This window comes from Pyrgilauda ruficollis, unplaced genomic scaffold (assembly GCF_017590135.1).
Source record: "Pyrgilauda ruficollis isolate IOZ18807 unplaced genomic scaffold, ASM1759013v1 scaffold29, whole genome shotgun sequence".
NCBI lineage: Eukaryota > Metazoa > Chordata > Aves > Passeriformes > Passeridae > Pyrgilauda > Pyrgilauda ruficollis.
This window is the reverse complement of record NW_024524266.1, coordinates 9,259,759-9,274,452: the sequence shown is the minus strand read 5'-3', so window position 1 is coordinate 9,274,452 and position 14,694 is coordinate 9,259,759. Positions and strand designations below refer to the sequence as shown.

Sequence of the window (14,694 nt, the reverse complement as noted above, 5' to 3'; positions counted from 1 at the left end):
TGATTTTATGATTCTAGGTCTGTGTTGAAGCCTCATATTTTCAACCAATTCAGACTGAGCAGATACTTCACCTGAACACGGCCCATGTGCCCCACTGCCCCTCCTGCAGCAGCCCTGCAGGACACCAGCAGGTAGATCCTATTTCTCTGAAGATTCCAGAATTCACAAGTCCCTCAGTGACTACTGTGAACTCTTTATGTGAGAGTACCTCTTGAAAAGCCTGTCAGCCCTTTCCACACACAGAAAAAATGGCTGAGCTGGGGGTTTGAGATGGTATGGTAAGAAGCTTAGAGACTGCTCAAGTCCTCTCAGAGACTCACAGTCCTGCTGCTCACATAGCAGTCTCAGGAAGCTGGTCCAGCCCCCTCCCCTCTGCAAGGTAAGGACCCAGCTGACACCTTCTCACCTCTGCCCGAATGAAGTCCCGAGTCTGCTGACTGCTTGGCAACGGCTCAGAGTAAGAATCAAACAGTGCACAGTCACGCATGGGCTTCAAACAAGCTGCAGGGAAAAGAAAAAGAAAAGGAAAAAGTAAAAAAAATCCAAACCAACAAGAAACCAACCCAAAGCCAAACACAGAGACACACCAAGTCTTTGGTTACATACTTTTTAGAAACCTGTTCTAGCATAATTTTGCTCTTCATTTCTACAACACAGACCTAATCCATAAGACATGGATGACAAACACCATGAAGAAAATCTTTCTGTCTTGCATCTTAAGTAAGTCAGTGTCATTAAAAGGTTAGCTTGTATAATTTCTGTTGTAGAAATAATGGTGAAATTTGGAAAAAATGTTTTCTTCTCCCAGTCCAGTATCAACTATCTTGTATCTTATGTCTTATTTATATCTTATTCTCTTAGCAATGTTAAAGGTACTTACATTACATTACTAAAAAACATTGAAAGCATGGGGGAAAAACAAAAGGGAAAAAAATCACATCTAACTTCTCAAAGAAATATTCACAATAAGTTAATTTCTATCCCACAAGCTCAGGTCCTTCTGCTGGTATCACTCTGGGTTAGCTCCTCTGAGATAAATCTGTCTTATGAGCTGGAAAACATCTTTTTTTAAAGATCAATAAAAGGCAGAACAACCACATTTCTAGGTTTTGGCTAGCATTTATTTTATCTCAATATATTATGCTCTTGGAAATCTGTCTTAATTTACAGTACAGTGGGTTACACACAGGGCAAATAGCTTTTGAGATTTTGCAAATTAGTTTTAATAAAAAACTTCCAAAAAGAAGGTGGTGGGTCAAATTGTCAATGGAGCTGTGCCAGGATAGCATTTGGACCAGTTGTGCTTGTAGTTTATGGTACAAGCCATAAAACTAGCAAGATTAATGCATTCTTAAATGCTTTTTTGCTCCAAGTAGTTTTATTTGAAGCTTTAACAGCACTCTTATCAGATGCAAATACTTCAATTGAACCAAATTATGCCTCATTCTGAAACTAATGCAGTGACCTAATGAAAAACTGTATTCTTCTTTGGAGTCCTAAGAAGCCAAAAAACTTGAAAAAAAAGTCTAAATTTCCAGAAATCAAATTATGAAAACATGAACACACAAGATTTCTCTTGAAAATTGCTTTTGACATTTTAGGTAACTGTATGAGGAACTTACACACTTGTCAATGCTCTGATTTCAGAAGTAATACAACCAGAGCTCTATGCTTTTCTGTGATTCACAGTTTCACAGTGTGTTGAGATGTTCTGCTTTTCATTAATGCAAGTCTTTCAAAAGACATATTTGTGAATCCTGACCAGATAGCAGAATGAGCACGAGATATTTTCAGACCCTCAGATTAACCAGAATTAGTTCATTAGCTGAGGTATTTAAAGGACCCACAAGAAACAATTAGTCCTTTCATCTCTTCCATGTAGATTTGCTTGAAATGCTTGGTCTCATGCAATAGCATGAAACAATAATCACCTAAGAAAATGGTAGAACTAAGTGCTGAAATGGACAAATAGGGAAAAAGAGGACTCCCAGGGAACAACTGCAGCTTACCATGCTATTTCTCCCATTGACATAATGATTCCCTGCTACTAGAGATAGTTATTTCCATTGCAGTTTTACCCAAAAAGGTTCAATGTGAAGACACATCAAAAAGAACCTGCATGGATGAGTTTACAAGCCAATTTATCATGAGACCAGGCATGAAAGTAGTGAACAAAGTGGTGGTCCTGGAGGGAAAAGGGAAGTTGTAATTTGACAGGGGAACGTAATCAGAGAGACTAAAAGTGATGAAGATTTGGAAGTGCTTGTTTTCCAGCTTATTGCTTTGGATATGAATCTAGTGGATTACAGGGAACATGACTCCATCAGAAATTATTTCACAAATCTGATACAGGGTCAACATTTAATTTTCCTAACTGCAGCTTGATTTGTTCTCTTCCTGGCTTTTAATATATTCAGTGTCATCAAATTTAATGGAGATTTTATTAGGTCTTAAATATTATCCCTTAGCACTGTAATTATCATCTGTGATTAATCCTCCTTGCCCTCGAGAGTCATGCACATTTTTAGATGTAACAGTATGTATTTCAACATTCATTTATAATTAAAAGAGACATAACTGAAGAGAACAAATGAAAGGGCAGGTCTTTCACTGCACATTGTTACTGAAGTATGTTATATTTTGGATTAATTCATCCTTGTGCTACACAAATTGTTGTAATCCTCCTGTCATTAATGCAAGCTACCCGCAGAAGTATCTACAAAAAAATTCAACCTTTGATATAATCAGTATCTCCATCTAAAAAAATATACTAGGTTATTAAGTTCTAATGCAGTCCAGTATGATTTTTAACAAATCTTCAAGATATAGATACTTTAAGGAAAAATCATCAAAATAATTAAAAGCTATATCATAGATTCACAGAATGGTTTGAATTGGGAGAGATTTTAAAGATTACCTAGTCCCAACCTCCCTTACCTTCCACTAGACCAGGTTGCTCTAGGCCTTGTACAACCTGGCCTTGAACACTTTCAGGGGTGGAGCATCCACAGCTGCTCTGGGCAACCTGTTACAGTGACTCACTGTAAGTAAGCCCTCAGAGTAAACAATCTCTTCCTAAAATCTAACATAAACCTGTCCTCTTTCAGTTTAAAGCCACTGCTGGATTCCCTTTGCTTTACAGGTATTCAGCTGCCTCTTTATCTGTCCTGACACCTGAAGCACAACAGAGCAAAGGGGCAGACATTAAGAGGCAGGTAACTGTTCCACACTGCATCCCTATCTCTATGCTTTGATATATTACTTCTTCAGCAATCACCTCATAAGTACAATTAAAAACACATCCCTTAAATGCAGCTGGAGAGCACAGCACAGAAGCCCATTCCAGGATGGAAGGTGAACCTGTCTTGCACACGTGTTGGATTTCTGAGCTGGCTGCAGGGACGTGGTTTGCCACAGGAGCTTTACCTGCTTGAAGGTACTCGGGCAGCAGTGTCTCTGGCAGTGTCTCAGGCAGCTGGTAACCATTCTTCCTCGCAACCACAAGGTGGAAAGCGGCACAAAACTCCGGGAGTGTCAGCGCCCCATCACAATCCACATCACTCAGCTCCCTGTGGATAAAACAGGCACACGTTTTCCAAGGTGTTACCTCAGGGAAACATACGTGTGCCATCACGTGGGAGACAAAGATGCAACTCTGAGAAGGGATATTTTAACACAAGACAAGCATCTCTGTCATGTACACATGATCCTGACTTGCACATTTGTCTTGGTCAAGATGAAGCAAGCTGATTTTCTAAAACTGACTTGCCACTTTTTTCTTTTTCAGTAAAGTACATTTCTTTAATGCATCATGCCATAGAATAGGATGGTATGGGTATAGTAGAATGTGAAATACATAATCTATACTTATAGAATCATACGGGGTTAGAAGAGACCATGAACATCATTCCAACTAATTCCATTAGGTAAGTCCAGGTCTAATTCCAACTCACCTGCCATTGGCAGGGAACCTTCCACTAGACCAGGTTATACAAAGCCCCATCCAGCCTGGCCATGAACACCTCCAGGGATGGGAAGTCCACAACCTCTCTAGGCAATCTGTTCTAAGGCCTCATGATCCTTAGAGTAAAGAAGTCCTTTCTAATATCTAATCTAAACCTGCCCTCCTTTAGCTTACATCCATTTCTCCTTGTCCTATCACTACATGCCCTTGTGAGAAGTCCCTCTCCAGCTCTCCTGTGGACCCTGCTAGGTACTGTAAAGCTGCTACAAGATCTCCCAGACCCATTTCTTCAGGCTGAATAGCCCCACATCTCTCAGCCTGTTTTCATGGGAGAGGTGCTCCAGCTCTGTGATCAACTTAGTGGACCTTCTCTGGACTTGTTCCAACAGCTCCATGTTTTTCTCATGCTGGAGAGCGCAGAGCTGGATGCAGCACTCCAGATGGGGTCCTTGCCAGAGCAGAAGTGCAGAATCCCTTCCCTCGCCCTGCTGCTCACACCTCTTTTGATGCAGCCCAGGATGTAGTTGGCCATCTGAGCAGCAATTAACTGTACATCGTTCCAAGGGTGGAATTAACCTTCCAATATCAGGAAGCACTTTGGCTAATTCATGCAGGATCTTAAAACAGTTCAAGCAGAAGAAGTTAAATATGGGCTTTAGCAATGGTTACATAGCACCATTGACTAACCTTTAAAAAAGAGCAATCTTAATGCTATTGACAAGTTTAAATATTGTTAACTTCTTACTAAGTGGTTCTCTCTAATTCTAGTACGCTTCACAAACACTGAAGTCAAACTTCAGAAATTCAAGAATTCAATTTTATAAATTAACTCTTTGCAAAAACTGAGTAATATTTTATCTTGGGCACATGGTAAAAAAAAACATATAATTTCTTACTCTTTGAAAGTAACAAACATTTCTCAAACTATTGAGGTACAGTGACAAGGACTGAAACATCCCATGTGTTTAACACAGCAACACAACCTGATAAATCACATTGCCACAAAATTACATGCATCTACTAGAAAGGAATACTTTTCCTGAAATTCTGCACAGAGAACAACTTGTGTCAGCAATAGAAATAAAATCTGAATTGCTGACATATTAGGTTAATCCATTATTTTTAAGTAATCTTAAATTTATATTCCAATATTCACCTCCCCAGTACTGAGCGCAGACAGTAGGGTTTTTTGTTGTTGTGGTTTTTTGTTTTTTTTTTTATTTTCACAACTGACAATCCGCTTTGAAAAGATTCCAGACATATCCTTTGACCCTGACAGATGTTTAGGCTCTTGCAAGCTTTTCTTCTCATCTCTCTTCATAAAAGCATATATAAAAACAAAATCACTATCAGCATTTTTGATCCACGTTTAAAACTGTTTGTTCCTCCTATCAGATATGCAATGATGGCAACAAATTACAAAGCACCATGTTGTTGATGAAAATATAATAGAATCCTTGTCAAATTTTATCACGTACAGTTCCATCCACAATTGTTTTGCAATAAGCTCATTAAAAGTAAGAGCACTGGTTCATTAGAAAAGCACTAATTAATTATGTAGTTGTTTAATTAGGTCTTCTCTGACAGAACAGAGACAGAAACATAAAACCAACAACACATCTAAAACATTCCAGAGGTGCTTCTCCACTGTGTAATTTCATGAAAAATGCCAGTTCTTTGATGCTGCTTACAATACACTTAAGAACAGCTCTCAGCTACATTGGGGTTCAAACATTCCCAGTCTTGCTGAGTAGGTGAACATCTCTCCACAAAACAAGTGTGTCAGGAAGACCAATGACCACCCTGCTGCTTGGGCCTCAAAGTGATTCTGGAGATAATAGCAATAAGTATATTTGCATACACTTTTAAAATTTAACAAGAACTCTTGAATTAAACATATTTTTAGAAAAGTGTGATAGGCATCCCCAAAAATATTACAGTACTCACCAGATGTGAGAAAGTTCCGGGATGGGCAGCTTTGATTTTGTGAAGAAATTCTTTGCTACGGAACCTGTTGGGAAAGCATGCCTCATCAACCATTGGGAATTAATTCTCCAAATTCTTCCCTTTTACCAGGTCTGCTGTGCCAGAAGCAGACAGTTAATTTATGCCCGAGAGATGCTCAGATTAATCGGATGCTATTGTAGATGCTGGACCATTTGTCTCCTTCTGAGTAAATGACAGAGAAAGCCAGACAGAGCTGTTGACCTCATTTCTCCATTCCCTCCATATGGGAAAAATAAATAAAGGGAAAACTACTTTAGCACTAGTAACTCTAACCTGCATAACAAGTATGTCACCAGTGATGAAATAACAGACACAAACAGCCCTGCTTCACCCAGAAGTCATGCGCACAGCAGTATGGTGCTTTGACATCTGCACTGCTCTCCCAGTGTGCTGTTTCAACCATGACTTTTCCCTGCAGTGAAAATTTTACAGAGAGGAAAAAAAAAAGAAAATAAAAAAGAAACTGCAGAAGATTCAGCTAGCACACAGCTCCTGTCCTACTGCAGGCATCCTCATTCACCCTGCAATAGCAGCCCTTCTCATAATTCTCATTAACAAACACATTTCTTCACCATCTCACATGCACAGGCTGTCAGCGGTACCCCAGAAGCCCTTCCTGGGTAGAGGCTTACAGATCATAAGGAAAAAAAGCACAGACTTCTGGGACAATAATCCTCTTCCCCTTGGGCAACCACTGGGGAAAGAACCAACACTGAACAATCATTTGTTCTTTGAAGCAAACTGCATGAAGGAGACTTAACTGAGATGAAGAACTGCTGAAGCAATAATTTCAGTTAGCAGCAGGTCATTTCTTTAAACTTTTGGCTGGATCAAAGCCTCCTGAACCCCAGTGACACAGCAGGGCTCATTACAACTGCCTCAGTTTAAAACCTGTGACATATTCCTTGCCAGACCAACTATCTGTACATGGTCATCTCCTCTCACAAGTAGCCTGGACCTTCTATTCAGGATGGAAATCTGAGTATGATCAGAGCCATCTCAGTATGCTCTTAACAATACTTCTATCATGTGTGTGCTCTCAATTAGGATAGTTTCCTAATTACCTAGAGGTCAAAATCTCAGTCCCCCAGAACCATAAACCCTCAGGCTTGACCGCCTTAACTACATGCTTCACTGTCATCACATGAGATTGTTTCCTAATTACCTAGAGGTCAAAATCTCAGTCCCCCAGAATCATAAACCCTCAGGCTTGACCGCCCAGGGCAGTTAACTGCATGCTTCACTGTCATCACATGGACACTGCCACAGCTCTGCTGGATAAGCCAGCACAACCCTCAGGGGTTTTTCAACTCAATATACACTGCAGGTGTGATCCAGAAATACAGCACATAAAATGCAGAAGAGTTCATTTTAATTTTTACCAAACTGCCAACACTTCTCCCTTAGATGTAATTATTTTTCTAAAATCGGGATATTTAGGAGAAAATGTAAGGGCCACAATATTGATTTGAATAGGCTGCCTTTAAAAAGAAAACATAATCAACTCTTACAAATGCGCTGCCAGAGACAAAAAAGCATTTATTTACTTAACACTTTTCACCTCCCAGCCTGGTCCCCCTATTCAGTGTGCACAGTGCTTGGAAAAAATTACCTGAAATGAAGGCGCTGAGGTCGGGCTGCAGGGACCTGAACTGGTTAATGTAGTAATCTCGCTGCTCCTCCGTTATCCTCCAAGGGTCATCCGAGTACTGGGCACTGCTGTCCTGCTGCTCCCGCTCCACTGAAAGAGACTGAAGGGAGGGACACTGCCACCAGCCACACTTTTCTATGGACTCACACTTTTCTATGGAGCACAGACAAATTTTCAGAAGACAAGAAGCAGAAATGGCCACACTGATGACCATCCCTCTACTTACCTGTGAAAACTGAGGCTATTATTAGGTATCTTTACCCCTGCAATTAAAGGAAGCTTTACACGACCAGGGGTCAAAGGAAATCTGGCTACTGCTGACCACTAAAAGTCTAAATCATATTTTATTACCTCTAGATTCATTCTGGGAGTCCTTTTTTTCTGCCACTCATTACAGCCCTGAACTGCACACTGCACACCTGAAATGGATGGAACCAGTAAAGACCCTAAAGCTGCATTTATGCAGCTTTGTGCATGAAAATTTATCTTCGCTATGAAACTACATATTTAATCTAGGAATGGTGCTGTAACTATGGAAATATCCCACGTCTGGACCCTCTGCTCACCCCAGTAACTCAGGACTCATACTAAGTCAGGGAGACACAAAAGTCCCTAGAGACCCCCTCAAACTTCTATCACTTCCCAAGGTTTAAGCAAAAATCTACCTTTGGGTAAAGGAATACTCTGGAGGAGAAGGATATTCAATTCAATTATTTCTTTGCTCTGTCTTTGGTCTCTGATTAATTTTTTTAAGGGAGGCCTGTACTTTTTGCATATTGGATGGAGGCATCTACAAGAGGGCTGCCAGTACAGCTGGTGTCTTTGTTAAAATGGAATAAATGAGTATTCAATATTTAAGCCTACATAAAAGGGAAGGCAAGAATGAACAACAATCAGCTGTGAAACCCTTTCTGTGACATACCTGTCTATTTCCCAAGAATCAAATGCAAAACACCAGTTCTGAAATACATCAAAAGATCCCTGAAACAGGCAACATCATAAAGCTGTAAATTAATTTTCATTTCAAAGTGCTACACAAATGCACCCAATTTAATTTCAAGTTAGCACAAATTATGTGACACTACCTGTAGATCTCTTTTGGAGGCTCAGGTGACATTTTATTGTGGGTGTGAGGTGCTAAGCACTCAGGAAAAGGTAGAGTCTCTGAGTCTTTCTTATTTAGGAGAATCTCTCGCTTAAGAGAGCTTTGCCCTTCCTTAGGGCAAACTAATTGTTCACATAATAAATGCACAGCAGGCACACTGGAACACAGAAAAGATCTGCTTTTACAACCAGCAGGAAAATATAAGACCCATTTTCAAAAAACAAACAAATTCCCAGAAATTAATATGTTCGTTTAAGGTGCAATTTAACCCACTGGGGTGAAAAACCAAAATATGCAGAATGTTAGCCAAAAATACTGTGCATGTGTCACAGATAGCAACCTAAATCAAGAAGGAATCTCTGTGAAATCTCATGTACTTTCAATGAAAATGTTTTACTTCAACTTACCTTTAGTGATTTAATTAATTTGATTGTTTATTTTAATTTCTCCATCCCATGAGATTTTTTTCCTCATATACCAAAAAAACCACAGTCTCTAGTCTAAAAACACCATGGAGAATACTTTTCACTTTCAAAGTCAGAATTTTCTGCCTTTTTAAAAATTTCTCTATTTTTGTTACTAATACTACTAAAGAAAAATATGCAATTCATTACCCGGTTAGGAGTTGAACAGGTGAGGGCAGATTTGGCTCCATAATTCTCTGAAGATGGTCCATCTTGCTGGTGAGTAGAGTGTCTAACTTCATAAGGAGCTACAACAGACATTTTAAATTAAGTATGTAAATGTCAGGATAATAAAAAAATGCTGCTAAGCTAAAGGAAATAATTAAATACCACAAGATAATTAATGTAGCTTGTGAACATTGTATCTGAGCATCAAAGTCCATTTGGTCAAGCATCTACCAAGTGAACCCATATCACAGTACCAAAGTCTATTTTGTCTTATGCAATAAATTTCCAGCCACATACCTGTCTTTCCCATTGCACCATTCTTCTTCAGACATTACTGAGATACTGTCACTTATATACTGCTAGACAACAGAATCACTGTTCATCATGTTTAAATATACATTTATACAGCCTGTCCATGCATTTATACATTTTATAATACTTACAGCCACATTTAGCAGAAGAACTATTTTAAGTAAGAAGAAATAATTCATTTGGTCTCTAAAAAATATGCTTTGGCAATGCTATCAAATAGCAAACCATTACTTCTCCATATACTCTTCTCTCTTCCTTAATTTCTGTTGAAAATCAAAATACATGACTCACCACTTTGTGCTATTTGGAGAAAAGTTAGTGAAGAAAAGTAACAAATTCTTCTTCTTTTGCTAAAAAAATAAGTCACTTAGGCTCCACTGCAGCAAATATAGTAAGCAGTGACACAACAACATATTTAGGAACGATGTTTTAAAAATAGGGCAAGCATTCAAACATAAAGGCAAGTCACTCGCAAACCCATACACAACTGAGAACTGCTACCAGCCTATTTAAAATTTACCATTACGAAGTCTACATTAGATAGTCAGAATCTTAAAGGAGTCCAAGAAATCTTAAAACTTTTGATCTCAGGAAGAGCATAAAAATTATGTCCCTAACCCCCTTGTTTTCCTAAGCGGTCTTATACTGTATTTTTATCTATTTTTATTCCTGTACAAGTCACTGCTAATTTCAGATTAAAAAAAAAAAAAAAATAAGGAAAGTGAAAAGTGAGAAACATTTTCAACTCAATATACACTGCAGTTGTGATCCACAAATACAGCACATCAAATGCAGAGAGCTCATTTTAATTGGGGAGATTTAAGGGAAAGGAATATTTAAACATGAAGCCTCACGGCTATATGCTTGCTAGCATGAAAAACTTTCAGAACTGTAAAATGTACACAGTCATGGCTGCAGTGCAGAGGCCTGCCCCTGAAGACACCCTGTCCAGTTTCAGCTGCAGAACAGCCCAGTCCAGCCCAGCCAGCCCCGGGCAGGAGCACAAGCACTTCCTCCACATGCCCCACACACAGCTGCCCTTTGGAGTGCTCTTCAGGAAACTTGAAGGGTCTTAACCTTAAAGACCAGGAAGAATCAGCAGGTCTTGCATTAGGCCTGGCATTTGGTACAGCATGGGTCATAAAATGTTAACGGCTCACTGCCATTGAAAATACATTTGACTGAAGTATCCCTAGTGGGATTAAAATAGGAGTGATTCGTTTTCTGGAAAACAGGAAAAATTGCTTTCTGAAAAACAGCCATTGTTCTGCACCTCTAAGATATTATTATCTTAGAAATTTGAGCAGTTAAATAATTTTGCAAGATGTTGACAGCTGGACTGGATGTTGCCTGATCACTTCGCATTGCTGCTGAGTCCAGGAGAAATTTCACAGAAGTTACATTTGCAACCAAATTCAGAAGGAAAAAAACCCCAACACCCAAAATCCTCTCTCATAGCACTGACAGATCTGGGACAGAGTGCCAGAAAAGAGCAGAGCACTCAACAGGTACACAGTCAGGCAGTCCTGAGAGACATTCCCTGCCCAGCTCTCCACAGCACAGGCTCTCTGCCACTCTTCTTCACTGGGGCAGAACATGCATTGTGCCAGACAGCAACTGCACTAGTGTGCTTCTTTCAGAATTAATCCCACCTCTTAACAAGCTGCAGTTTACCTACACAGCAGGGGAATGCCTATGACTCACTACTGGTACAATTTTCAGGTGGAGGCCACTTTATAGTATCCAACACATTCTTATCACAGCTGCACTGAGTTTCAACATGTTGAATAGCTCTTTTGTCACTCATCTGTAAATAAGGACAAAAGGTGAAGGACTAGCATGCTTCAATCTTCAGTCACTGCAAACACACTAAGGTAAAGCAGTAGGGATGATGGTATACACCAATGCCTCTTATTGCCACCAACTTGGTCACCACACGTTGTAATTACAAGAGCACAGGTGCTTTATAATTAAGAGGAACCTGTAAAGTCATAGTTAAACTGGCTTCCACCCCATTAGCCTCTTATTAAAATCTGAATGTTTTCCCACCTACTCTAATGGCACCAAAATGAGAGGCAGGACAATCTATGCAGTGCCTATTTTTGTCTGAATTGCTGAAGTTACACTGTGGGACTGCTTCTACATTCTCATCCTATTATTATTTCTGTAACAAAATCAGAGATGATAGTATCCATTCCTGCAAAGGACGGTTCACTTCCCATCTGAAAATTAATATGTGCCTACTGAAATCGGGAATAGGCTTTTCTTGCCCTCTAATGAAACCAAAACCATCATGCACTCTGACAATACTTGCAGGCTCTCTGCCACTGGGGTATATTGCAGAGCCTTGTCAGAGGTTAGGTATTAGCATTTGTGAGCAGTCAGACATAAATCTAATTTAATAGAAAGTGAATAGGAAGACAGGATTGAACACTCAAAATATATCGATTAAATAATTTTTCAAAACATGAGTCTAATTGAATTTTAAAATCATTATGCTGATTGTCACTAGCATTCAGAATTTGGATACTTCTGATAAGGGGAAAAAAATATTTGAATGCAATGTGCATTGCCATTTTTATCCTACCTCCATGCTGCTGTTCCAGCCCACTTCTTGCTTTGCCATATCCATAACTTAGGGGTATTCTCTGGTAAGTAGATGGAGAAGCAGGAGGTGAGCAAATTGGAGACATCGGAGGAGACTTGGCTTCCTGTTTCAAAAACACACCAACACAAAACACAATTCTGAGACAAAAATTGTAAGAAACAACTAAGTAATGCTGCAAAGTGGTCCAAGTGCATACAATATGATGGACAAACAAGAAAAGAAACCACTGCAACATCCTCGGGCCCTTTATTTCCAAGAAAATGCTTGAAATGGACAAGACAGGATTTGGTACTGAGCCTTCAAGGGATAAAGCATGGCAGTGCAATAACAAAGCTTTACAATGGTCAGCTCAATGTCTTTTACTCCCAAAGATGCCTGAAGTAGTATATGTAGAAGGCTCAATGTGAGTGGATAGCTTTGAATTTACAGTGTGAGTGCGTTCTTTGTGGGAGATCATTTTTCATATTAAAAAAAAATGTACAAAAAATTAAAACACATCTCTGGATCAGTATTTTAAACACTGTGGATTTGTATCACTGGGTAACTATCCTGAAGCTTCCTCTTTTCTTTGAGTTACTGAGATTGCTTGAGAAAAGGATGTAAGCCTGAAAGGTTTTACTGAATAAAGAGGAAAATGTAACACAACACAGATAATCCAGATGGAGCCAGGGGTTTGAGGGCAGTGTTCTGCCTGGGTGTCAGTACACAGAGGACAGGCATACATGCTCTTCTTCCTGATCCTGTTATTCCACCTGTGTATCTTGTCATCAGCTCACTCCTGCTGGCTGACCTCGGGCTGGGAACGTCGTTACTGACGCCAGCACACCCCGTGATAAACATGGGCACATGTTTTGGGAAGATAAAAGTGCTTCCACCAGGCACTTACAACATGACCTGATACAGTACCAGAGGAGAAGGTGTCAAGCCTGGGGAAAACTATGCAAATCAGTTTTTATGAAAATTATGCAGCACTGTGAAGCTTCTTGTATCTGAACAAGTACTCTCTACTATCCTAAATACAGGTAATATGAATGTCCCTTGGATTCTTCATTAAACTGGCATCTCAGAACAACAGATGCTGGGATAATGTTTCACTCAGGAAAAAAGAAAAGCAGATCTTCTGGACCATTCCTTGGTGAGATAAAAATGAAAGAAAACTTGGGGTCCTTACCCCACCCAAAAAGAGTGGCTCATGACTGAACACTTTGTCTCCAATTGAGTATTTCTAGAGTGACTAAGGGCCATTAGTCCATTACCATACTGGCCATGGGAAATCACTCACTTTCCCACTCTCTTTCACAGACAGATTTCTACTTGCTGCTTCTCCCACTTCCTCTCCAAGAAACAGTGCTGGATTAAGTAGGAGGAAAACACTGAAAGAACTTACACAGAACTTACACAGGGCTAACAGCTTTATACAAGCTCATATAGACAATTTTCTTCTGGGAAGCAACTGGAATGCATCAAAACCAGAACACAGGCATGATGGGGATTATTTGCACATGAGGAGCTCATCTCCTGTCCAGTGTTGGAAAATTGAGTAAACCCCTGTGAGTGTAATCATTTACAGGACTGGACCTAAAAGGAGAATGCATAATGACATGTTGGCCTGAAGGAGACAAGCCTGTTACCTGTTTGTCCCCTTCATCTGTTCTTTTGTAGGAATTTTTTTCCAAAGTTGCATGTGGAACCTGAAATTTAACTCCATGGAATTCTGCTGGAGTCCCATAACGGACTTCAGTGTCATTTTTCAGCGCCATAAATCGTGGTAGAGGCAATTCTGTATTAAGAGAGAGAAAAATTCAATTGAGACTACAGAACATAAGAAGCACTTTAAGCAGTATCATCTTGTAAAACCAATGAAAAGTTTATCTATAAAAGACTGCTAGTTATATTTTGTAACATTTTTAAGTGTGGGACTCCTTTGATTATTTTATGTCTTAATAAAAATGTGAATACTACACAAAGCTACATTCACTAGCTTAATATATAATCTCTCCATGAAAAGAGAAAGAAATAAGCCTTGTGCATACTACTAAAGCAAGAAGTAAACTCATTTCCTGCCTTCAAAACCTTGCCTGTAATGAAAAGAACAGTTCCCCACAGAAACTGTGGGACAGATAAATTAATCAGTCAAGATCACAGTATCCTCAACGCTGCCATCATAAAAGGAACAAATCAAAAATGCTAGGGTTCAGAGACCACACCAGGGCCTAGAGACAGCTGTGTCAAAAGGTCCCATGTTGCATCTGCTGTGCTGAGCAAGAGACTGACACTCTTGCACTCTTTAAGACAATTCCCAATTATTCTGCAGAAACACTATTTATTTTTGTGCACCGTCATCCTAAAAGACCAATACAATTAAAATTAACAGAATACTCAACACCAAGCAAAGCCATTTGTCCATCATCTCTG

General features: G+C 39.5%; 1 protein-coding gene across 2 annotated transcripts in view; it reads right to left on the bottom strand.

Annotated features, from left to right (window-relative positions):
* The window catches only part of REPS2 (RALBP1 associated Eps domain containing 2), a 93,416-nt gene that overhangs the window by 42,731 nt on the left and 35,991 nt on the right, over positions 1-14,694 (bottom strand). For both annotated transcript variants that reach the window (XM_041472405.1, XM_041472406.1), the window contains exons 3-9: positions 13,911-14,059; positions 12,259-12,382; positions 9,342-9,439; positions 7,584-7,722; positions 5,912-5,975; positions 3,427-3,569; positions 407-501 (exon numbers count right to left, since the gene is read on the bottom strand). In XM_041472405.1, coding sequence (XP_041328339.1) covers positions 407-501; positions 3,427-3,569; positions 5,912-5,975; positions 7,584-7,722; positions 9,342-9,439; positions 12,259-12,382; positions 13,911-14,059 — 812 coding nt within the window. The remainder of the gene's footprint in view (positions 1-406; positions 502-3,426; positions 3,570-5,911; positions 5,976-7,583; positions 7,723-9,341; positions 9,440-12,258; positions 12,383-13,910; positions 14,060-14,694) is intronic.